Raw genomic sequence first — 24,029 nt, forward strand, 5'->3', positions numbered from 1 at the left:
TACATAAACCCCCCCATCTGTGACTGATGGCGTTTCTTGGATGTCATCTCACACAGAAGCACCAGTGAAGTGATTTCTCTGCTCTGTCACAGGGACAAAGAGCCATGGAGATGAGCAGACACTAATTCTGCTGTGACGTCCACTAGACAGTCGAGGACAGAGACCTTGGCTGGCCGTTCGAGGAGGATTAGGAAGCAGGAGAAAACGGTCCCAAAGAAGCGAAGAGAGCGAATGAAGCTGAGCGACGGGCATCGCTGTTGGTTTCATGTGAAGGTGTGTGTTTGTGACCCTGTGGTGTGTGTTTATGGGTCGATGAGTGTCTGGTTGTGGATTGCGTGTGAGTGTGTGTTTGGGAGCGTGTGTGTCTGGGTGCCTGTGTCTGTGTGGATGTGCCTGTATGTGTGTGGGCATGTGTGTGTGTGTGCGTATGCGTGTGTGTGTGTGTGCGTGTGTGTGTGTGTGTGCGTGTGTGTGATGTGGTTCATAGGGAGTCATGCTGGAGGAATGCTGGAGGGCTTGGCTGATCAGAGGACTGCCTCATTAGGCGAAGCACAGTTACAGTCAGTCACACACTCACCCGGTCTCCCACCTCTCCCTCTAACAACCTGCCTTCCCCTTTGGCTCCTTCCCTCCCCCCTTCCTCCCTCCCTCCCTGCATGTCTACCTGCCTGAGGGAAGTGAGAACAAGGGCGACCTTCGAATGAAACCGTCTTGGCTGAAGCTATTTCTGCCAAGGTCTGCCTTAGGTTTGTGTGTGTGTGTGTGGGTGCTTGTGTCTGTCCCTCTGTCCGTGGTCCAAGTGTGTGTTGTCCGTGTACCTTGCGAGGGTTCTGTGTGATGTCATCCAGGCTGGTGGACAGCAGGTTGTCCTTCATGGCCACATAGAGGCGGCGGCCATCTTCATCCGGCAGCAGGGAGTGCAGGTCTCCAGCCACCAGGGGCAGAGTCAGCAGTCGACCATTCTGGACCAGCTCTGTAGCACAGGGACAGGGAAGAAAAAAATGACTATCATGGCATGTTGCAAGTTCATGTTAGATTGAATCGCCGCCAATGAACTGCAGTGAACTGTAGGGTTAAGAGTTCAAAACATCCAAAACAGACAGTCAGAAAGTTAGACAGATGGATAGATAAGCAATCACTTTTTCCCAACGTGCCTGCCACTCACTCAAATGTATTGATCGTATCTGGCGCACGCTCATGGGACTAGGCAACCATGGTAGTGAGATGAGTTGTGTAACCAGACAGGATGTGATAACACAGGGAGATCTGGACAGGTAGGGTGACCAGGTGACGGTTAAATGAGGCATGACGGACACAGAGCCAGCTGGGATGGGGTGAGAGACTGACAGCTTGAGGACAGGAAGTGTGTCAACTGAGATGGAGCGATACTGGGACGCGGAGAAGGACAGCGAGCTTGTGTTCCGTGACAGTAAAGGAAGACGGCGTTAGGTATGACAGTTCCGGAATAAGCTCGCTGCTTTGAGTCATTTGGTTGAGGAAGATTTGAGGAGGGCTGAGTGAGACTGCTGTCAAACTGGCACAAACACTTAGCTGTTGGCACGCCTGTAACAACACAACACATGTCCTAAATATCGCACACACACATTCCTGCCACTTTCCACCATACACCAGCTGCACCCACCCCACCCTTCCTCTGGGGCAGTTGCCGTGACAACAGTCTGTTCACTACGATGCCATGGGGAAGACTCCTGGTCTGTCTCTCCCCCAGCCCCCCTGACCACCCTGTCCCCACACACACACAATCACTCACACACACATACACCCACACACTCACTCACACACACACATGCGCACACACTCACTCACTCTCACACGCTCACAGACACAGACACACACACACACACAACCGTCTGTGGAATTAACTGAAGTAGTATTTCACCTGTGAGTCTGTGTTACTCCCTTGAACCAGAAAATATTGAAAGACACATCTTACAGCAACTGCTTAGCAATTACACACATACCATATATATTTGTTGTATGAAATATAAATAATAATATGTATATGTGTGTGTGTGTGTGTGTGTGTGTGTGTGTGTGTGTGAGAGAGTGTGTGTGTGTGTGTGTGTGTGTCTTGAAGAGACAGAGTACACTGTAATACAATGATGATGTCTTTGCATTTTCAGCTGACTTGTAGTGTGCTGCATATAGCTCTGGTAGCTGTTAGCGGCGCCATCGTTCACAGGACAGAGGTCTGCCTATGAGAGGTGTCCCAGCGTGTCAGCTGATGTAAACATACCCTCCAGAACTGTACACTCACACACAGCACGGGCTGTGTTTCTAGAAACAGTCTGGAGGATATACCCATACACGTTCCTTGGTTTGTTGGCTTGTCCATTCGCGAGGGTTAGGAAGTTGGGAAGGAAGTCGATGCTCATGCCTCAGTGCGTCCTCATCTCTGCGTCGTCCCTTCTAATCTCCGATGGCGTACAGTCTAGCCCGGGTTCGAGTCTGTCTGAGTCCGTTAGGCTTGCAGTGTGCAACAGCGCCTACACGAGCTCAAGGTGACAGACAGGTCAATAGGGGGCATGATCCGCGGCCCCCTCTCAATTGACCCTTGACCCTGTCGTCCCGAATCAAAGGAGAAGGAGCTTAGCTGTGACTCCCCATGCCGGCTCACCGCCACGCCTCCCCTCATCAGCAGCTCTCACTAACCCCACTAGCAAGCAGTCATCTGAGACTGGGTGGGCGAGAGCAGATATACGACAGAGAGGAAAGGAGAAAAAGAGCGGCTAGCTAGGGCGTTTGTGTGTGTGTTCATGCTTGTGGGTGGTGTGTGTGTGCGTGCGCGTGCGCGTGCGTGTCAGTCTGTCTGTGTGTATTTTTAGGCCTCAGGGAAGCAGGGCCAGTGGACATTAGATTACCTGAGTCATGGGAGCTGCTGATGGGCTTGATGTGATTACAGCAAATGTGTGGCGTGTGATACAGCTAAGAACATTCCTCTATCAGGACACACACGCAGTGTGTGTGTGTTTGTGTGTGTGTGTGTGTGTGTGTGTGAAAACCTGTGGGAGGCAGTCCCCTTATCAGAAATTGTTTTAGGCCTTTGATCGATCTCTTGATCAACAATGTGATGAGAGGGATCGTTCAGCATAATACATTCAGAATTATTATTTTTGGGGGGGGGGGGGGGGGGAGTTGTCCCACTACAAGTGCTTACGTGTGCACGTGTGTGAGTCACATGTGAGAGTGTGCGTGTGGGAGAGCTCATATGATTGTGAATGTGTGTGTGAGGGAGCATGTGTGTGTCTTTGTGTCTGCATCTGCATCTGTGTTTGTCTGGCTGGGCCCAGGAGCTGATCTGTCTGGTGCAATGTTCCCAAGGGGAAGACTTTGGTGGTTGCGCCACCGGAGACACATGGAAACCGGGGCATATTTCCTGTGGAAATGGGGTTATCACTTCACCAATTATTGTTGTAATTAGCATGGGAGGCCTGGAGATGCCTGTGAAGTATGTACACACCCAAAAATACACACACACACACGCACACACACACAATCACATATTTGTATATATACACACTGTCTGGCTTTTATCAGCAATCATTCAGGCACACTTGGACATGTTGACCTTTCACCTCCCAGGGTATGATTATTCATCATAGGTAGACAGGTAGCCTGGGGCAGCCATGAGGCAGGGCCGGCATGAGGCCCCCCATTCCCTCAACCTCCCCAGTCCTCCCCCAGTCCTCCCCCCAGTCTCCCCGCAGTCTCCCCCAAGTCTCCACCAAACCTACACTCAACCTCCCCAGTCCTCCCCTAGTCCTACCCAGTCCTTCCCCCACTTTCCCCCAGTCCCCCCCCCCAACCTCTCCAATCTCCCCCAGTCTCCCTCAGTCTCCCCCAGTTTCCCTCAGTCCTCCCCCAACCTCTCCAGTCTCCCCCAGTCCTCCCCCAACCTTTCCAGTCTCCCTTAGTCTCCCTCAGTCTCCCTCAGTCTCCCCCAGTCTCCCTCAGTCTCCCCCAGTCTCCCCCAGTCTCCCCCAGTCTCCCTCCATCTCCCCCAGTCTCCCTCAGTCTACCCCAGTCTCCCTCCGTCTCCCCCAGTCTCCCCCAGTCTCCCTCAGTTTCCCCCAGTTTCCCTCAGTCCTCCCCCAACCTCTCCAGTCTCCCCCAGTCCTCCCCCAACCTCTCCAGTCTCCATCAGTCTCCCCCAGTCTCCCCCAGTCTCCCTCAGTCTCCCCCAGTTTCCCTCAGTCCTCCCCCAACCTCTCCAGTCTCCCCCAGTCTCCCCCAGTCTCTCTCAGTCTCCCCCAGTTTCCCTCAGTCCTCCCCCAACCTCTCCAGTCTCCCCCAGTCTCCCTCAGTCTCCCTCAGTCTCCCCCAGTCTCCCCCAGTCTCCCTCAGTCTCCCCCAGTCTCCCCCAGTCTCCCTCAGTCTCCCTCAGTCTCCCCCAGTCTCCCCCAGTCTCCCTCCATCTCCCCCAGTCTCCCTCCATCTCCCCCAGTCTCCCCCAGTCTCCCTCAGTCTCCCCCAGTCTCCCCCAGTCTCCCCCAGTCTCCCCCAGTCTCCTTCAGTCTCCCCCAGTCTCCCCCAGTCTCCCTCAGTCTCCCTCAGTCTCCCCCAGTCTCCCCCAGTCTCCCTCCATCTCCCCCAGTCTCCCTCCATCTCCCCCAGTCTCCCCCAGTCTCCCTCAGTCTCCCTCAGTCTCTCTCAGTCTCCCCCAGTTTCCCCCAGTCTCCCCCAGTCTCCCTCAGTCTCCCCCAGTCTCCCTCAGTCTCCCTCAGTCTCCCCCAGTCTCCCCCAGTCTCCCCCAGTCTCCCTCAGTCTCCCCCAGTCTCCCCCAGTCTCCCTCAGTCTCCCTCAGTCTCTCTCAGTCTCCCCCAGTTTCCCTCAGTCTCCCCCAGTCTCCCTCAGTCTCTCTCAGTCTCCCTCAGTCTCCCTCAGTCTCCCCCAGTTTCCCTCAGTCTCCCCCAGTCTCCCCCAGTCTCCCTCAGTCTCCCCCAGTCTCCCCCAGTCTCCCTCCATCTCCCCCAGTCTCCCTCCATCTCCCCCAGTCTCCCCCAGTCTCCCTCAGTCTCCCTCAGTCTCTCTCAGTCTCCCCCAGTTTCCCCCAGTCTCCCCCAGTCTCCCTCAGTCTCCCCCAGTCTCCCTCAGTCTCCCTCAGTCTCCCCCAGTCTCCCCCAGTCTCCCCCAGTCTCCCTCAGTCTCCCCCAGTCTCCCCCAGTCTCCCTCAGTCTCCCTCAGTCTCTCTCAGTCTCCCCCAGTTTCCCTCAGTCTCCCCCAGTCTCCCTCAGTCTCTCTCAGTCTCCCTCAGTCTCCCTCAGTCTCCCCCAGTTTCCCTCAGTCTCCCCCAGTCTCCCCCAGTCTCCCTCAGTCTCCCCCAGTTTCCCTCAGTCTCCCCCAGTCTCCCCCAGTCTCCCTCAGTCTCCCCCAGTCTCCCCCAGTCTCCCTCAGTCTCCCCCAGTCTCCCCCAGTCTCCCCCAGTTTCCCTCAGTCCCCCCCAGTCTCCCCCAGTCTCCCTCAGTCTCCCCCAGTCTCCCTCAGTTTCCCTCACACTAGGGCCTCTTTCTCTCCGGGTCACGAGACGAGCAGGTGGGATTTGGGTCTCAACGTTGTTCAGCTCAGATCCACTCCCCCCATTGCACATGTGCATGTGCGCAGGTGTGTGCCAATGCATGTGTGCGTCTCTGGATGTGTGTGTGTCTATGGATGTGTGTGTGTGCCTTCCTCCACTAATTTCACATGGCTTATCGTCCCTGATTGGTTCATTAGCCCTTGGTACATGCCGCTATACATTTCACCTAATCCAGAGGAAAATGTGCCTTTTGTGTGTGGGGGGGCGCTGGTCCAATCTGCAGCTGTCATTTATCATTTGGGGAAATCAGGGTCCCCATTCTCCAAATGACTGGGATAATGGAGCCATTAGAAATAAGTGTGTGTGTGTGTGTGCTTGTCCGGTGTGTGGTCTTTGCATGTCTATGAATGACATGCATGCACAAAAGCTGTGTGTGAGTGGACATTTAAGTGAGCTGGGGAGAGAGAGAGGGAGCTGGGGAGAGAGAGAGGGAGCTGGGGAGAGAGAGAGGGAGCTGGGGAGAGAGAGAGGGAGCTGGGTCGAGAAAAAGAGAGATCCCCCAAAAAAGAGAGAGTTACGACCCACACGTCTTAACACAAAACACTGAAATGTGATCCTGGATCAGCTCCTAGGGAAAACATCAATGGACCCCCACCTCTGTGGTTCCCCAGGGTCTGATCTAGGAGAAGTCGTCTCCCTCCACGGAGGAAAGAGTAGAAGCCGGCCTCCTGTGGAGCTCCCACGAGAGGTGACTTACCAACGCAGCGCACATCTAACGCCGCTGTTCAAAAGCCAACCCAGATGCGAGACCACACTGTGAAACATCTATCCGAGACCAGACTGAGACATCTATCCGAGACCAGACTGAGACATCTATCATAGACCAGACTGAGACATCTATCCGAGACCAGACTGAGACATCTATCATAGACCAGACTGAGACATCTATCATAGACCAGACTGAGACATCTATCCGAGACCAGACTGAGACATCTATCATAGACCAGACTGAGACATCTATCCGAGACCAGACTGAGACATCTATCATAGACCAGACTGAGACATCTATCATAGACCAGACTGAGACATCTATCCGAGACCAGACTGAGACATCTATCATAGACCAGACTGAGACATCTATCCGAGACCAGACTGAGACATCTATCATAGACCAGACTGAGACATCTATCATAGACCAGACTGAGACATCTATCCGAGACCAGACTGAGACATCTATCAGAGACCAGACTGAGATATCTATCCGAGACCAGACTGTGAAACATCTATGGAACTCGCACGAGACGCCTCCGTTGGAGCTCACCACACCTCCAGGCGCAGAGGGAGCGGAGCACCAGAGCTGACTGCATTAGCGGCAGGTAGCCCCCCCCCCTCCCTCCCCCGCCCTCATCTTCACCTTCACACAAAGATGACTCTACGGAGTGAGAGGTGCCGCCGCACGTTTCCCACCCGAGAGCTCCAGCCTGGCGCTGTTGACTTCCCGCCTCTCCAGAATCTGCCTTTTGTCATTTCTAGGTCACGTTCGTCGCTCTGCGCTCTCAGCCCAAGCGGCATTTGTGTTTTCGCTGAATCTCATTAGGGGAGGCTTGGCTGGCGTGGGTGCAGGCTGCTATTATGATAACACCCATGCAGACTCCATCTGAAAGAGTCTGGTCCACCCCCCCTCCCCCCCCCCCCCCCCCCCGCCCCCAACCCCCCGACAGATAATCCTGGACTCAGACGGAGGATCCCTTTCCACAGACAATCTCCATCAGCATGTTTCCCTTGTCTAGGACTTGGACCGCAGTCTTAATCTGGGTCGGCCCTGTAGAGAATGGCTGGGAGGGGAGTACTTAGTAGTAGCGGAGGAGTAGTGATGCAGTAGAAAAGTATATTACAGTACAGTTATCAAGCTCAGTAGGAATCCCTTTTCTCATTCTGACATGAAATCGCAACGGTCTTCACAGACGACCTGGAACCATTTTATCATGTGCCTGCATCTCTAACAGAACCTGTCTCTCTCTGTGTCGTGGAGTTTGGGTTCTGCAGCTTCCTGTCCTCCGTGGAGGCAAACAAGACAGAAGAATACAAGAAAACAATATCGAGGACACGAAGAGAGACATCAAAACAGAAGCACGCCATGCAGACAGGAGGAGACACAGGGAGAGAGATTGAACGGAGTGGGGTGTCCATGTGTGGGAGAGAGAGACTCGCCGAAAGAAAGAGAGGAGGGAGGAGGGACGAGAGAGAGAGAGAAAGAAAGAAAGAAGAGATAAGTTATGGAGACTGGGGATGAGGTGAGAGAGGGAAAAGGGAGAGAGACGTGAGGAAAGAAGGGGGGAGGAGAGAGAGAGAGAGAGAGAGAGAGAGGAGAGAGAGAGAGAGAGAGAGAGAGAGAGAGAGAGAGAGAGAGAGAGAGAGAGAGAGAGAGAGAGAGAGAGAGAGAGAGAGAGAGAGAGAGAGAGAGAGAGAGAGAGAGAGAGAGAGAGAGAGAGAGAGAGAGAGAGAGAGAGAGAGAGAAAGAGAGAGCGAGACCCAGTTGCCCGGGACCCAGTTGCCCAGTGGACCGGAGCTCTCTTACCTGAGTGTGTGAACTGGAGCCTGGGCTGGTAGGCTCTCCATGCCCCCGTCAGGGTGGAGTCCATGTGAGCCAGCAGCAGCAGCACAGTCCCCAGCCGACTCATGGTCTTCTCTGAACACACGCTCTCCGACACTTCCAGCTCCGGATAACTGCGCGCACACACTTCGCAAAGGGAGCAAGTGCAGAGTACACACGCACGCACACTTGCTCTCACCTGTGCTGGAGTAGATCGGTCTGTGGGTTCAGGTGTGTGTGTCTGTGGGTTTTCTAAGAGAGCAGGGAGAAATGTAGGGAGTAAAGCAGACTGGTCCTGGTGGGCTTATCTGATCGCTCGTCCTCAAGTCTCTCTCTCTCTTCTGGAACTCCCCAAGTCTCCACAGCGTCCCTCTCTCTTATGTATTCTTCCTCCCTATGCCGTCTCTCAGATACTCCACGGGTTTGTTCACTCCCCCTCTCTCCGTACTGTCATTTCTGATCTCTCTCTCTCTTTCACTCTCTCTCACTCTCTCCCTCTCTCTCTCTCTCTCTCTCTCTCTCTCTCTCTATCTCTCTCTCTCTCTCTCACTCTCTTCCTCTCTCTCTCCCTCCCTCTCACTTTCTCTCACTCCCTTTCTCTTCCTTTCTCTTTTACTTGCTCTCTCCCTTTCTTTCTGTCTCTCTTTCTCTCTCCAACAGTCTTGTGTAAATGCAAAGAGGGAGGAGAGATCCTAAATCAAAGCTCTCTCTTTCTCTCTCTGTCTGTCTCTCCCTCTCAAACATACACTCACACCATTGTCTCTCTTCCTAAAACGGTTTAAATAATGATTGAAGTGGGACCGAACAGACAGTTTTGCTTTGGCTTTCATCTTTCATCGAAATTCCCTCCTCATCCCAAATTCATCCTCCTCTCTGATATCCCTGTTTTCTCATCCCACTCCCATACTCCCAACTCAACCCTCTGCTTTTATTCTCTATGCCTATGCTTCCGATACAACCCCCCCACCCGCCACACACTAAATTCTTCCAACTCAACATGATTATTCTCTCCCCATGCAACCCAACAAACACACCCTCCCTCACACACACCCCAGCACACACACACACTCTCCTACCCCCCCTCACGCACACACTCTTCCACCCCCCCCCTCACACACCCCCCAGCACACACTAGCCCACCCACCCCCCCTCACACACCCCAGCACACACTAGCCCACCCACCCCCCCTCACACACACCCCAGCACACACACCCTCCCACAGCCCTCCTGCTTTCTCTCCCTCCCTCTCTCAGTCACTCCCAAAAGACTACATAGTCTAACTTTCCCCAGGCTGAGGCTGTGCTGCTTTCTAGAGGTTGATACAGGGATTACAGATGTATTGACAGCATCAACAACATACTGTACTTCCTTCCGACAGAGGCAGGCAAATGGCGTGTGTAATTTTAAATAATAGTAATCGTTTGACTTTTGATATATGTGAGGCATGATAAAGGTGAAGAATTTGAAAACCATGGAGGCATAGTCCAGAGAAAGTCCTGGACTAACAGCTGTCACAAACGAAGGCAGTTAACAAACATGCTACTTAATTTAAATAACGGACAGATCAAAAGTATTTTTTATACATTGAGTTGTTCTGCAGATTCGACTTTTCGAATTGTATTTTTTGTATGGTGCTCGATGTACTTTATACATTTTTTATTTTTTTACCGTACAAGACATGGACACTTCGTTTTAAACAAATTTTATTTTGTAATTGTGCTCTAAACATTTATTTTTACTGTGACCGTTTGAAATAGTTTTAAATATGCGTGCACTATTACTAGTCCTATAAAACAGACAAACACACACACACACACACACATACATTCGCACCACACAATGTTTGGAAAAACGACCAGGGGTCGACAAGTGTTCTGTCGGTGAAGGCAGAGCCCCTGGGTTTATATTACCAACAATTAAGCCGTTCTTATTTTCAACCACCAGGTGACAGTGCAGGTCAGGATTCTGGCATTAGAAGCCAAGACATTTGGTTCAGAAGGAAGGAAGGTTCATTCAGAAGAGACGAAGACATCCTTTCATGACCGATATCCCCATACATAACGTTCCTCCACAAAGCATCACCCAAGGCCAAGGTAATATGTTTAGGTCAGTTCGGGTCGGGTATTAACGGATAGAACAGTATAGTTTATAATTTGTCTGTACTAATGTGCTTTAATTTGATTTGATAAACTGCGATATTTTAAGGGTTTACGGGTTATTGCAACAACAAAAAAATCAATGATAGATGAAATGATTACTGTGATGAGTACTTTCATCTCACTTCAGCTATGGGCTCGCTGGGACAGTATTATAACTCAAGTAGTCTACGAATTAGCGGTAAACACAGTTTGTAATATGATCACAGGAAGTTGGCAATAAGATACCATATGAATTGTGCCGCTCCCCCATTACTCATGCCGAATTGAATGGTTGCTGTCATTTACTGGCTGACTCACTGATCGGCACCCTTATTATAGCTGTTCTAAAAAAAAACCTAGGCTACATGTGGATCGCATGAAAACGTGTGTAAAACTGACATCACACGCAGACATAGACAATAATGTCAAAGTAGGCTATTATTGTTCCATTTGTGGATACGATTTCAGGGCCGGGTGCCTGAAGACCGATGACATCGCGGCAGTCATGCTACTGGCTGCTGTCTCTAACAACCCGCCCCCTCAACCACTCCCTCTCTCTCATTGGCCATCGTAAAGAGGGATGAGCGCATATTGGTTAAAAATAGTTTCACTCGGCTAGGCTAAAAATAGCCCAGTATATAAAGCCTTCGACTCTCTCAACTGAGCGCCAGTGAGCGCGTCCCGGGGAAAGCACGCAGGAGGCATGAGCAGGACCGAGAATGAAAAAGCGCTAGTTGTTCCAGGCCAGCCGCTGTCTCACGTCACCCGTTCCTCTCCCTTCTAGTCTTGCTCGAGAGAGATCCGGGCTGTGCAATAGACCTTCCTTTCATGAGACACGTTTTTGAGTGTAGCGGGCGGAGGGTGGAGGCAATGACGGGTTTCCTTCCTCTCTAAGTACTTAGTTTCTGCCGCCTCAGACGTGCTGTGTAGCCCAACATAACCTTCTGTGTCCAAAATACCAAATTATAAAATGGATTTGATATAAAAGAAGTGTATTACTCCATCTTGTGTGTACTAGCTCTGCTTGTGAAACTGGGTCATCGTTCCGAATTTAAATGATCATTACATTAACACCAGACAGGATGACCTTAAACCCACTTTCCTCCGTTTAGGAGGATATACCCTTAAAGCCAAGTTTCCTTCCTCCTTATCCAAGTAGCTAAAATAGTTGGAAGGTAACTTAAGTCATTACTTAAAGTGACACACCTGAATGAGAGATCACTGGCCATTGTTGCTGTAAATCTCAGTTGATTCAAGTTAACCCTACATGATCCTATTCTCAGTGATCTCCATCAAATACCCTCAGGTTGACACAAACCTACTCCCCCCCCCCCCCCCCCCCAAATAAATCCCTCGATGAATCAAATAACTGTTATAGAAAGTCATTTATTACACAATGTAACCAAGGCTAGTTTACAAATACAGTTTCCAGTCCTGTGCGTGTGTATATTAGGAGCATACCCACAGTTCATATATACAGCATGGTCACCTGGTCATCCGTTTCAGCATGTCAGGGTCACATTCAAAAACTAAAAAATTTCAAAGAATACAAAATATTCTTTACATAACAGACCATTTAAATCATTCTTTTCAGCCCAGTTTGTCTTTATAAACAAAGAGAAATCGGTAGATGGGGGTCCTGGTGGAGTTCTAGACAGGCAGCAGGTCAGCCGTATGCATCGCACTGTCCAATAACAGCATTTTGGCAGAAAGGGTTGGAGATGTTGTGTTGAACGGATGATAAAATATCTAATTTCAGGTAAAGCCTTTATTTTTTGTTTAGTTTTCTTTCTTCTTTAGTTTTTTTTTTTTTTTTTACAAAATAAACAACAACAAAAAAGCAGTCCCAGATCTCCCACATCACAATTTAAATACTGATAAACGTATCCATTACTTTTTCTTTCAAAATAAAAGCAGTATAAAAACGGCAACAAAAAGACTGTTAGGAGAGCCTCTCCCAAGACCAGGAACGGAGCCCCGGCAGTTAGCCAGGGTGGAGGTGAGGGGGCAGGGGGGTGGAGGTGAGGGGGCAGGGGGGTGGAGGTGAGGGGGCAGGGGGGTGGAGGTGAGGGGGCAGGGGGGTGGAGGTGGGGGGGCAGGGGGGCGATGGTGGGATGTAAACGAGTGCGTCTCTCCGACCCCTTCCTTCCTCCGTCTGTCCGCACACTAGCCCCCCAGCGCCAGCCACGATGCCGCGGGGAGGGACCAGAAAGTTCTGTCTAGTGTGTCTTACAGCAGCAGACATTTACTGCTCTTCTTGCCCCGTCGGGCCTGTAGCGCCGCCCGGGTGGCCATTTCAAACACCTCCCGCACGCCGTCCTTGGTCTTGGCAGAACACTCCATGTAGCCGAAGGCTCCGATGCGGTTGGCCATGTCCCGGGCCTCCTCGGGTTTCACCGGCTCCTGGAGAGGACGAGGAGAGAGGGGTCAGGACAACAGGACTAACATGCCCCCATCTGTCATGGTACATGTCCAAAACACCAGCCAGGTGGAGAGGCTGAGTAGGAGAAGATGAGACAGAGAGGAAACTTTGAATTCCAAACAAAGAAACGAGGGGGGGGGGGGTGAACAGTCACAGAGCTCTCACTCAGGAGTTTGTGTCAAGTCACACTCCTGGGTGTGAAAATGTCTCTGGCTCCCTGCAGCCTGGGTGTGAAAAGGATGTGTGGGGGAGTGTGCGCGCGTGCGTACCTGTTTCATCTTAGCGAGCTCCCGGCGTGTGTGTTCGTCGTTGCGCAGATCCTTCTTGTTGCCCACCAGGATGATCGGAACGTTGGGGCAGAAGTGTTTGACCTCAGGAGTCCACTTCTCGGGAATGTTCTCTGCACAGGAAGCAAAGGGTCAGACAGATGCACTCAAACACCCACGCCCTATGATGGGAAAGAGGAAGGTAGTCCCGCAAGTGAGACTGGGGTGCCAAACACAACACGAGCTACCGTAAGAGGGTGTGTGTGTGTCAAGTGAGTGAGGATGTGTGCGTCCAATCTGTGACGAACGTGTGCTTGTAAACAAAAAGAAAAAAGGTGTGTGTGTGTGTGTGTGTCGGGAGCTCACCCAAGCTGTCGGGACTGTCGATGGAGAAGCACATGAGGATGACGTCTGTGTCTGGGTAGGAGAGGGGGCGGAGCCTGTCATAGTCCTCCTGTCCTGCTGTGTCCCACAGGGCCAGCTCCACCTGAGACCACACACACGGGGGCTTAGCAAACACACTCTCTGACACAGACTCAAACTGCCAACCTGGGGAGGGGAGGGTCTACGCGTTTCGGATTTTCATCTGAGCTCCAACAAGCCTCTTTGTGTTAATGTTTTAGGAGCAGAAGACTTCAAACCCAAAACAGAGAGACGTGGGAAAGAGAGAGAATGGACAGAAAGAGAGAATGTGATAAACGGGTGGGGTTGGTGGGGGGGAGCTAAAAAAGGAAAGCAAACTAGAGAGGGTACAATTTCTGGGGAAATTGTAGGGTGTGCTTGCTTGCGTCGGTTGCACAGGGGTCCGTTTTTGAATGACATTTTTACAACTGATATATCTGTATATTTTATATTAAAATGCATACTTATTATTTATAAACATTACATAGATTTAAAAGCATTTTTTGGGTGCTGCTCATTTACAACTGAAATTACGAGTAAGTGTAGAATTAAATATGATGTCTTCTCATTTCCCCTGCAAGAGGTAGCCTCATAGCTGAATCAAAACAAATAAATTTGGCAGACCGGTGTAAAAATGGACCTAATCTCTATGACTTAAATGTCCTTTTAAGTTTTCCCTTCTCGTGATATTTTCAGGCATTTAGCCTACTCATATTGCATTCATTCATTAATAAAGAACCCCCTTTGAAGATTATTCTACGACGTTACCGGCAGTAGAAGATGGAATCGCGATTCGAACAGTACCATCTGCTAACTGAAAATATGCCCCCAAAAACGTAAATAAGCTTGACATTTATTTAGTGGAAAATCGCTCATTCATAAAAAGCTCACTGGTAGCGATCATTGTCAGTAACAACGCAAAATGCGATATAGCCCTGTGTGGAGAAGCTGCCCCGGTAAATTCTACTACTACAGTACAGTACTAGACTACTGCTGTGTTTGTCTTGGTAGCGATTGTGTTGGTTGAATTGGATTTAACGTTCCGTTGTACGGTTTAGGCTGAAATTAATTATTTTCATGAACAGATTGACAAAGTTTAGGCTGTGGCAATGAAGTTCAGGTTAGTAGTTAGACTTTTGATTTAAGTAAGGGGAGTGCCGAACATGTTGTGTAGATGTTTTTGTAGTGTCTCGCGTAGGCTACAGCGTTGCAGTGAGCTACACTGGTTTGAAACCACAGGTAATGATAATTTCACCCACAAATCGTTTACTTGTAATGTAATGTCATAATAAATCCTACAACGAAAATGTATTTGTGAGGAATGTTTATTTTAAAGATTGAAAACAGATGCATCATAGACCACTGTAGTATGTGTTGCCCGGGCAACAGAGGCTAATGTCATGATGCTAATGCTTCAGTGAAATAGTAGACTACTGTCACTAGTGTGACACCCAAGGTAAGAATTCTCAGCCAATCAAAACACGTCCTAGATTCTCGGCTCCCTGGTATCCAGGCCATGGCACTTGAGTTTACTTCTTAACCTAGGTGGCTTCTGGGAGACAGAGTGCCGAAGGTTTTTTAGGCCTTCACCTCATCCTTCAGCACATCTCTCCTCACCCAATCTCAGATGTTCAGGTTTAGAGTTGCACCAAATAAAGTACATCTCAGCCTGTGTATCACATGATACTAACACACCTGGTGTAAACCAGCTCTGGGAACAAGTAAGAGCGCCTGGCCCAGAACCCTTTGGTCGCATGCTTCTGTGTGGGCCTCTAGGGGACACAGGCGGCATTCACCTGTTTGCTGTCCACCTCGATGTCGGCCACGTAGTTCTCGAACACGGTGGGCACGTAGACCTCGGGGAACTGGTCTTTACTGAAGACGATGAGCAGGCAGGTCTTCCCGCACGCTCCGTCCCCCACGATCACCAGCTTCTTACGGATGGCTGCCATGCCTGGACACACAAAACACACACACACCTAATATTACATCTGAACTAAACGCTTTAAAGTCAACCCCACACACAGAGGTGGGTAGTGATGTTTCCCCATGCTGGCCAGGCTGGACTCCCCATGGGTTGGGTTGGGGGGGCTGGGGGCAAATAAGGAACGATGAACTGACTGTTTAGGAGGAGAGAACCAACAGATCAGGCCCTTGGTTAAAAGGGCCCACCTGCAGCCCAGTGCATATCCCCGTCTCTGAAGCAGAGACGACCACAACGCCGCCACCACCTAACCTGACCCACTTGATCCTGCAGGACTGCTGGGTGATGCCCACAACAACAGGGGGATGAAATAATCAAGAAGTGGGATGAAAGATGGGGGGAGGAGTGAAGCTGCACGGTCTATTGAGTGATTGCAGTTTGAGGTAAAGCAGGTGATAATAGCAGTGGGGATGGGAGGATTGAACCTGTCGGTGCGTGAGAAGACAGCAAAACAACCCATCGTGTTGATGGAGGGACAACTGCAGCCCCCAGTCTTCCAACAATCCAATCCTCATTAGGTGTATAGCTGATGTTCTTTAGAAAACACAGCTCCCTGTTGATACTGTTCAAGCTATTCCACATAACGGAGGGCTTGTTTTTATTTCCCCCATTGTCTTGTGAATGTGTACAATGATCAAACCCACTCTTCCATACTGACCAGCATTCAAAGTTATGAGCTACTTTATGTCTTGTACTACACTAATGTTGTTATGACAACATCTGATATTTAAAATGTCCCAAGTGGATCACAATACCACTCAGTTTAAGAGAAAGTTGCGCAGAGTTGGGCTAGACTTACTGATTATATCTATGGATTGGGCCAATTGGTCAGTTAAGTGAAAAGGACAGTTTTGCATGAGATGCATTTTAACCATCTATGCTACTGGGTGGGTCCTTCAACTGTTCCGTAAGATGGCGTCATAGCAGCAGCAACAGATGGCTGTTGTCCGCCGTGTGTAGGGCGGCCTCACTGCAAACTTAACTTTGTAAAAGCGAAACACGTAAATTCTTTGTATACTGCCGTTGGCTCCGAGTTGAAACACAAATCAACTTTGACATAGCATTCGTCAGCAACTCATGTAAATAGGGATGTAAGTCAAATGTTTATTTCAAATGCGGTGGTCTCAATCAAAAGCAATTAAGACTACTACCTAGCTTGACCATCTTAATCAAAGTTAGTTATCACTATGTTTCATGACTAACATTAGTTGAGACGTAATATTAATCAATTATGAATATTTCGCAACCCCGTGCTAACATTTTGAAATTAACTAGCTGGTAATACACGAGCAAGCTAAAATGCCGAGTACGACTGATACAACGCAGTCGCATTGGATATTCGATTTAAGTTTACAAAGTAGCTGGCTGGAAAGTAGACAGTCTAGTAATTTATATGGGCGTTAACTAGACAAACCGGTCAAGCTAACGAACTGATAGTCTTCGATGATCGTTTCTGAAACAACTAGAACACGTTTGTCCAACAGGCGAAAATGCTTGATAACTTGCTACCTCTAAATATGTGGGAGTGCGGAAGCTGTTACCGCTATTGAGGTCATCCTCAGCTCGGCTGGGAAAGAAGCTAGAGCTAGCGCAGCTAGCTACCTAGCCCAGACGATGTTAGCTTCATTGTGTAGGATAACTTTTAAACAATTAGTTCAAACATTTACCTTAACCAATATCCTCATTTTAGAGTTTAATTGAAAATAAATGAATATGGAAAGTAATTTTACCTGCAGTTTCGACGGCAAGCAGTAGTTTACCAGGGCTAAGTAGCTTCGCCGATAACTCCCGTTTCTATCTGATACAATGAATTACTTCGCGTGTGCGCGCAAGTAGTTTGTAGATAGGGGGAGGGGTGACGAGAACGAGCATGAGCCACGCCTGCGCGGGCACGTTGCAGGAGGGCCATCTTCTGGCTGATAGCAAATTTTTGCGGGTGCACTTCAGGACTGAATCATATTATTAAAAGCCAATGTATGATATAAGTTCTTCGATACCATTGATTATATAACACAACATAAAAAAATGAACGCCACGATTATATTCAAAATATCCTGCAAATGATTGACTACCAGCTACTGGCTGGATATGTAAAACTTGATCGACGCGTGTAGGTAACCTCAATACAACAGTTTTGACTCAATTTAACATTTGTCAGTTGAAACTTGTAGGAAACTTCCCTTGGATCATAAATAACCAAACAGGCTGACAGAAACATAGTGATATCCAGACTGTCATAACCCCCAGAGAGCGGGCACAGGTTAAAGGAATGCAGAGATGCTGCCAGCTATATACTCTTTGATGCTGCTTTGTCCCTGCTTTAAATCTACCGTGCTCTGTGCGTATACGGCTGTGGTTTATCTTTGCACATGGCGCCCCCTTCTGGCACATTCGGACCTCGTATGGAGTGCAAAACGGAACAAAATCGTTATTGCTTCTTTATCAATGAAGCTATAAAGAAACGGCACATCACCATAATACAATAGTATTTTATTTTCATATAGAGATAAAGAAATATCTGAAACTAGAGAGATGATCCTGTGCAACAGCCAGAGTATAAAGAGAGACAGTGTACGAGCTAGGGAGTCTGCTCGCAAGTATAATAAAAGACACACAAGATGAAAACATTTGTTTGCTCCTGGTTTATCAACAGGTGAAGGAAAGTTCCCGTCATTAGTTTAACTCCCACGGAGATTGTTGCAAAGAGGAAAGCATCTAGAGAAACCAAGCATCAGTCAAGCAGCTCAGTGTCTCGCAAGAACAATCGCCTCAGCATCACCCTCGACATTCTCATCCTTATTCCCCATCACACTACAGTGTTTTCCAGTTTATCCACACAAACTAGCGTTCCGACTTTATAAACAGTTAAGAGTCCACTTTTCATCTTACCCAACCTGGAGACAAGAAAGAAAAGAAAAAAGGAGAAGAAAAGAAAAACCATTGAAACGAGTCATCAGCTGTTGTATTGTTCAACTCTCATTGTGAGGAACGTAAAGATGTATACTGTACACATCAGTCCCATCCATTCTGATATTATAGAGTACAGCTTGTGTATAATAATAGGCATACTCTGTTCCATCTGAATCTGAGCGCACACTGAATCTGAGCACACACTGAATCTGAGCACACACTGAAAACTGAGTGGCCTGAAGAAGAAAAAATGAAAAAAGAACGTTTACAACAGAATTAACAGTGGAAGACACACCCCCTCAACCCTTATATGGCTACGGCTTCCATTCCTCTAACCCAGTACTGACTCAGACGAGGGGTCAGAATAGACCCACTTCAGAGGCCATGGGAAACAAGTTTTAGCACAAAAATGCCTAACCAATTCCACAGTGTCTGCAAACACCCTTGTTTAGAGTCTTTATATCTCAGCCCTCTGATGCAGTCTCCTAGATGTGCTGTATTCCCTAGCACCAATAGAAGTACTGTACTAGTTTCAGTATGGCCTAGATTAAGCTGACCGCTACCATACCGGGATAGGGTGTATTTAAGAGAGAGGGCTACTGAACCCAGGACCCTGAAGTCAGGATAGTCAGAAAATAGAACTTCAAGAATACAGAGCAAATTCTGCCAAATCACTCATAACAGGAACAGGAAACACATCATCAATATAAACATGTGTAAGATGACCAGGACACATCAGCAAACGCAGGATCACATGGTTCCCAGATAACCATAGATGACTGTTAGTAAGATGTGGAAAATGAAAAAAGCCTGTATTCAAGGCCTTGCCTAAACAACCAGCGGCACAAGGAGATGACCAAGAAAAAAAAAGTTTTCCTGCGAGCTGGTTTCAGAACAATATACAGATAGCAACAGGTGGGGTTCATCCCGGAGTCTCTGCCAGAAGGCTTGCATCTCAGTCCCCAGAGCATGACCAGGAGCAGCTGTCAGTCACAGCACACCATGGTCCAGGACTAGCAGCTGTCCATGGTCCAGGGCTAGCAGCTGTCCATGGTCCAGGGCTAGCAGCTGTCCATGGTCCAGAGGACATGTAGAAAACCATGTCTACACCCAGTGGAGTTCCAGTAGAGAAGAGACCGGAAGCTGAGGGAGTGTTCAGTGCCAGGAATCAGGGAGAGCTGTGGATGGGCCCGTGGTCAAAACTGTCAGCGTTTGAGCGTGCGTGAGTGTGTATGCCTGCGCACTTCGGAAAGTCTGCTAGATTTGAACGGCTGGCTTTAAACTGACGGTCTCAAACACTAAGTTGGGATAGTAGGAGCGAGTGTGTGTATATCTGAATATCCCAGACACTGATGAGCGTGTGCGTGTGTGTGTGTTAGGAGCGGGAAGGAGCGTCTTCGAAGCTGATGATGCTGGACTCCTGTCCCCCTGTCAAGGTCTGGGGGCTGCCGGCCCCCCCTGCAGGTGAGGAGGTCTCTCGCCCGGAGAGAAGCGGCGTGTCGGTCCGCACCTCATCTTCCTCGTCGTCTTCCTCGTCGTCCATGCTGGGCCAGGCCGACTGATCCTCCACCTTCTTTAGACGCTCGTTCAGGGCCTTGAGAGCCAGTTGTCTATGGGAGAACCACAAGGCATAGTCTGAAGGAAACAGGACCCGTACATGTACATGCACCACATGATACATTCTTCTTGCATTAAAATATGTAGGATGTGCAACGCGTGTGATTGGTGGGATCACACAACTAATCAACTGATTTAACCAGATGTCACGGGGCTAACACCTAACCTCCCCTGTAAGAGAGGTAAGAGAGCTGTGCTCCAAAGACTCAGTGTACGAGCTAGGGAGTCTGCTCGCAAGCATAATAAAAGACACACGAGATGAAAACATTTGTTTGCTCCTGGTTTAGCAACAGGTGAAGGACATGTCTACGACAAAAGACAAGGTGTCTGCGTCCCAGCGTGTGAGCCGTTCGCCCTCACCTCCTCCTCTCGGCGTCCTGGGGATCTGTCCCGGGCAGGCTGATGGTGATGGAGGACGGGGCCCCGACGTCGTACCTCTTCACCATCTTCCTGCATACCTTCAGCTTGACCAGGGCGGCGTGCACCAGGCCGGCCATCAGCCCTACGACGGGCTGCACCGCCTCCGGGAAGAACGAGGCAAAGGCGAAGTGGTCCGACATGTCCCCGCGGCCCCGGCTGTGCCTCTGGTAGAACCTCAGGTAGACCCAGCCGGCCAGGGCGCCGTAGCTGTAGGCGGCCAGTGGGGCGGCGCTGTCCAGCAGCCCCGAGAGAGCCAGCACTGCCAGGAGGACGAGGACGAGAGCGGGGGCTGCCTTCATCCTCACCTGGGGCACCCTGAGCACTGTCGTGTCGCCCATGGTCTGCTTCAGGGCCACGAGGACCCCCCCGAGGAAGCCCGGAACCCCGTAGACACGCACTGCAAACAGGAAGTCCAGGTCGAAGGTGGCAACGTAGGTGAGCAGATAGGAGAGGCCAGCCAGGAGGCCTGCTGAGATGTTGACCACAGCGAAAAAGATGAGCAGCTCCAGGGCTCCCCACAGAGGCTCCAACAACCGTCCGCACGCCATGACGGTGCCCACATTTGCTACCACGCCCCACACATGCTGCTCCACTACTCCGTGCGTCACCAGGGTCCAGACCCAGAAGTTCGGGGGAAAGAGGTAGCCGGGCGTCACTCCCAGCGCATACGTGGTGTCGACGGCCCACGACAGTAGGTACAGGAGCAGCACCACGGCGCTTATCGATTTCACTACCACGCTAGTGCTGGCTATAGCGCTCAGAAAGTGCTGGCGTGCAACAGGCAGGTAACGATTCATGGTTCCGTTGTTGGTGTCCTGCCGCTGAGCGAGAGACGATCGCAATTTATTGGGGTGACTTGTCCCTTTGCAGCTCAAATGTCAGCGGGGAATGAGCAATACCAAGCAGGACATACACAATCTGCGACTCCAAACAACCACGATAAGCGGTGAGGCTTCATCCGGGATAAAATATTGTGCTAATTATATTTATAATGTTAATTATCTATATATAATTGTGTATCTTTGTTGACCAACAAAGCTATCTAAAAACATGACAGTCCGAAACACAATCAAAAAGAGCAAGCACGCTTCACCTGAATGCAACTTCAAAGTTCACAATCCTTGATGCAATCCTTTTCTTTGACAGCTGTTGGCCAAGAGATACCGATGTCTTCACTGCGTTTAGCTATTGATTAGACAATCCTGATCGAGGCAGTTATCCAATAGCGAATCTGCCTGACAAGTGCTTACTAGCTAGCTAACAGCTGCTCTCAATTCAAACCAGTCTTTAATACCCCAAATATGTATTTAGATTTTATTTCAGTCGTACACCACTAGGTTGAACAACTTTAACTTTAACAAAATTAAACACAATTTCTCTTGACGTTAGCCAACTAGCTTCCTTGCTAGTTTACAAGTCATCGTTTGGCCAGTGTTAGCTAGCTAGCTAACATTAGCCCTTGTCTTAAGTTGTCTTCAACCTACGCTGACTAGCACACATTAGCCAACTAGCTGGCCAGTAGGACAGTTCTGCTCTCAGAAATAGACTATTAAAGAGTTGTCTAGAGTAAAAAGTAAAAAGCCCCAAAGTAGCGCTTCCTCTCTCGATTTTCTTCGACTCTATCGGCAAGAGTCCCACCAGTTAGCCCGAGGATTTCCTGTAGCAACAGGCCTCCACAACAATGTTGTTGAACGTCAAAAAGGCGTTGACTTACTCAAAATTAACTAAATGTTTAACCTTGTATGATTCTTTCGGTTGCTCCAACGTTGTTCCGACTTAATACAGATGATACTTATCAAATATTTATTTATTTTGAATGGCACTCCCAGGTTAACGCACTGTACTAAAGGCAACAACTCATATGCGTTCTGCTGCCACCGTCATCAACAACCAGCGCGTCAGATCACGTTGTCTGGCATACAACAGGAAGCATGATGGGAAATCGAGTTATTTATTTGGACATATTTGTCATCACCTTATTCAGAGGGGTGATATAAAACCATGTCCTTACTATATGTGTGCAGTAGATTTAAGTGAGATTGCATTTTGAAAATGTGTGTATGTTTAACAGTAATGTTAAATCCAAGGTTGCAGTCTTACATCATTATCAAATGATTCCCGCACTGAAACCTTTCGTTCTGTGAGAGCTATTGCAGTCTTGTTGAGATCAGAATGGGTCCGTTGTAGATAGTTGTAGGGATTACCAGTGACCCTGTATTTCATTCAGCACATTCAAAGCAGCGCACAGCAATCCTATTGTCTTATCTCGACTGCAGAGTTAAATAAATATTGATTCAGCAGGCAGTAATGCCGGTTTGAAAGACAAACAGAAAAGGAGTGTCACTTACACATTTGTGTTTTATTCAGGAACACATTTCTGTAATAGAAAATTCATAATCAAACCATAAACTCACATTTTGCTAATGTAAAAAAGACAACATTTGACAGAAAAATGCAACAGGAAGCATCACTTTTTACACGAAAACAGCAACAAATGTGCAAGCGTGATAAAACACTGAGGGACAATGTGACTGAGAGCTGTACCTCCCAGGTATAGCCACAAGAATGTCCAGAATGAATGGTCCTTCTACTGGTTGACTGAATATTCGCTCAAACACAAACTTATAGCCAGTGTCATTAAATAATGATAATGTTTCAAACTCTAATACGTGTTTCTATCCTTAAAAGACTACATATCACAAGAATGGTTTGCTCCCAGACTCCAGTGATGGACAAATAGATGGTTTTTAGTCAGGCACTTTTCTGAGGACTTGTAGTTGCCATGCAAGCCAAGGACCCCCCAGCCAGTCACCAAGAAAGAGTTTATAGTCTTTTACTGAAACACCTACGCTGAATATATTTAATGACAGTGACAGTAGCATGCCGTGACATAGGCTCCTCTTGCTAGTTGTGACCATATCCTTATAAAGATTTTATTGGAATGGAAGAACGTAGCCTGACGTAATCACAGAAAACATCTATTTTTCTTGCTCTATCTCACACACCCATAAATGAATGCAAGGGTTCTGTAATGTTGACAGAACAACCGCACTTTCCTTTTTGATTTCCATGTAAAACAGAGAGCAGAGTTTCACCTCAAACCTGGGGGGGGGGGGGGGGCTACCACACTAACTACACAATTGTTTTAAAGACCTAGCGAGACATAAAGGTGTCTAGATGATATACAGCCTGTATGATATGTATGATACAGGGACATACTGGGTCACAAAACTGTTATCTTTCCATCCCCAAAGTGATAGAATACACACAGTAACAATGAAGTAAAAGCACTTGCTTCCATAACTCATCAGACTCTTGCATAGCTAATGTTATATCTCCTAAGGCTGCTATGATAATCTGAGTGATGACATCTATATAGTTCTAGTTTACTGATGACTATCAACTTGAAGGCAGACATATAACTATAATCTAGTTTATGTAAGATAACGTCATGCAAAGTCGACAGACACAATTGAAACAAACAAACCAGAATGTGAGTCTCCTTGTTTAGTTCACAGACACCTGGGTTGGTTCAAAACGTTTATCTGTTGCTGCTTGTCACAGGCTGAGACAGCTGAATCATGACCGAGTGTCACAAGCGACAAGTGTCACGCTATTTTACATCTACGTACAAATGTATCTTCTTTTTGTAAATGCTTGATTTCATCCCATTGACAGTTTATTTTAAAGAAGCTCAAAAAACACTTTGTAATATTAATGGGTTGTTTGTGTGCATATGTG

General features: G+C 48.6%; 3 protein-coding genes across 3 annotated transcripts in view; all 3 read right to left on the reverse strand.

Moving 5' to 3' along the window:
- sema3h (sema domain, immunoglobulin domain (Ig), short basic domain, secreted, (semaphorin) 3H) overlaps positions 1-8,953 on the reverse strand; it is a 21,766-nt gene extending 12,813 nt beyond the window's left edge. Inside the window, exons 1-2 of the mRNA XM_062458338.1 lie at positions 8,115-8,953; positions 819-973 (exon numbers count right to left, since the gene is read on the reverse strand). Of these exons, the coding sequence (XP_062314322.1) occupies positions 819-973; positions 8,115-8,217 (258 nt within the window). The 5' untranslated portion in view covers positions 8,218-8,953. The remainder of the gene's footprint in view (positions 1-818; positions 974-8,114) is intronic.
- A 2,680-nt stretch (positions 8,954-11,633) lies between these two features.
- rhoab (ras homolog gene family, member Ab) lies at positions 11,634-17,202 on the reverse strand. Its single transcript, XM_062458366.1, has 5 exons — positions 17,072-17,202; positions 15,154-15,311; positions 13,322-13,442; positions 12,959-13,089; positions 11,634-12,670 (listed from the first exon to the last, which is right to left on the reverse strand). Exons 2-5 carry the CDS (start codon positions 15,307-15,309, stop codon positions 12,497-12,499), a joined length of 582 nt encoding a protein of 193 aa, XP_062314350.1. The 5' UTR covers positions 15,310-15,311; positions 17,072-17,202; the 3' UTR covers positions 11,634-12,496.
- An 803-nt stretch (positions 17,203-18,005) lies between these two features.
- On the reverse strand, positions 18,006-22,179 carry tmem115 (transmembrane protein 115). The gene is made up of 2 exons (XM_062458365.1): positions 20,229-22,179; positions 18,006-19,861 (listed from the first exon to the last, which is right to left on the reverse strand). Exons 1-2 carry the CDS (start codon positions 21,083-21,085, stop codon positions 19,627-19,629), a joined length of 1,092 nt encoding a protein of 363 aa, XP_062314349.1. The 5' UTR covers positions 21,086-22,179; the 3' UTR covers positions 18,006-19,626.
- Positions 22,180-24,029: the final 1,850 nt, after the last annotated feature.

The sequence above is a fragment of the Osmerus eperlanus genome, chromosome 4 (genome assembly GCF_963692335.1).
Source record: "Osmerus eperlanus chromosome 4, fOsmEpe2.1, whole genome shotgun sequence".
Classification (NCBI taxonomy): domain Eukaryota; kingdom Metazoa; phylum Chordata; class Actinopteri; order Osmeriformes; family Osmeridae; genus Osmerus; species Osmerus eperlanus.

Excerpts from the sequence above, each read along its gene's own strand:
- rhoab (XM_062458366.1), bottom strand. The coding sequence starts at position 15,309 with ATGGCAGCCATCCGTAAGAAGCTGGTGATCGTGGGGGACGGAGCGTGC. Across the intron at positions 13,443-15,153 it reads TCGAGGTGGACAGCAAACAG|GTGGAGCTGGCCCTGTGGGA; the intron begins GTGAATGCCGCC and ends GTGTGGTCTCAG. Across the intron at positions 13,090-13,321 it reads CGACAGTCCCGACAGCTTGG|AGAACATTCCCGAGAAGTGG; the intron begins GTGAGCTCCCGA and ends CTTCCTGTGCAG.
- tmem115 (XM_062458365.1), bottom strand. The coding sequence starts at position 21,085 with ATGAATCGTTACCTGCCTGTTGCACGCCAGCACTTTCTGAGCGCTATA. Across the intron at positions 19,862-20,228 it reads CAGGACGCCGAGAGGAGGAG|ACAACTGGCTCTCAAGGCCC; the intron begins GTGAGGGCGAAC and ends GTTCTCCCATAG.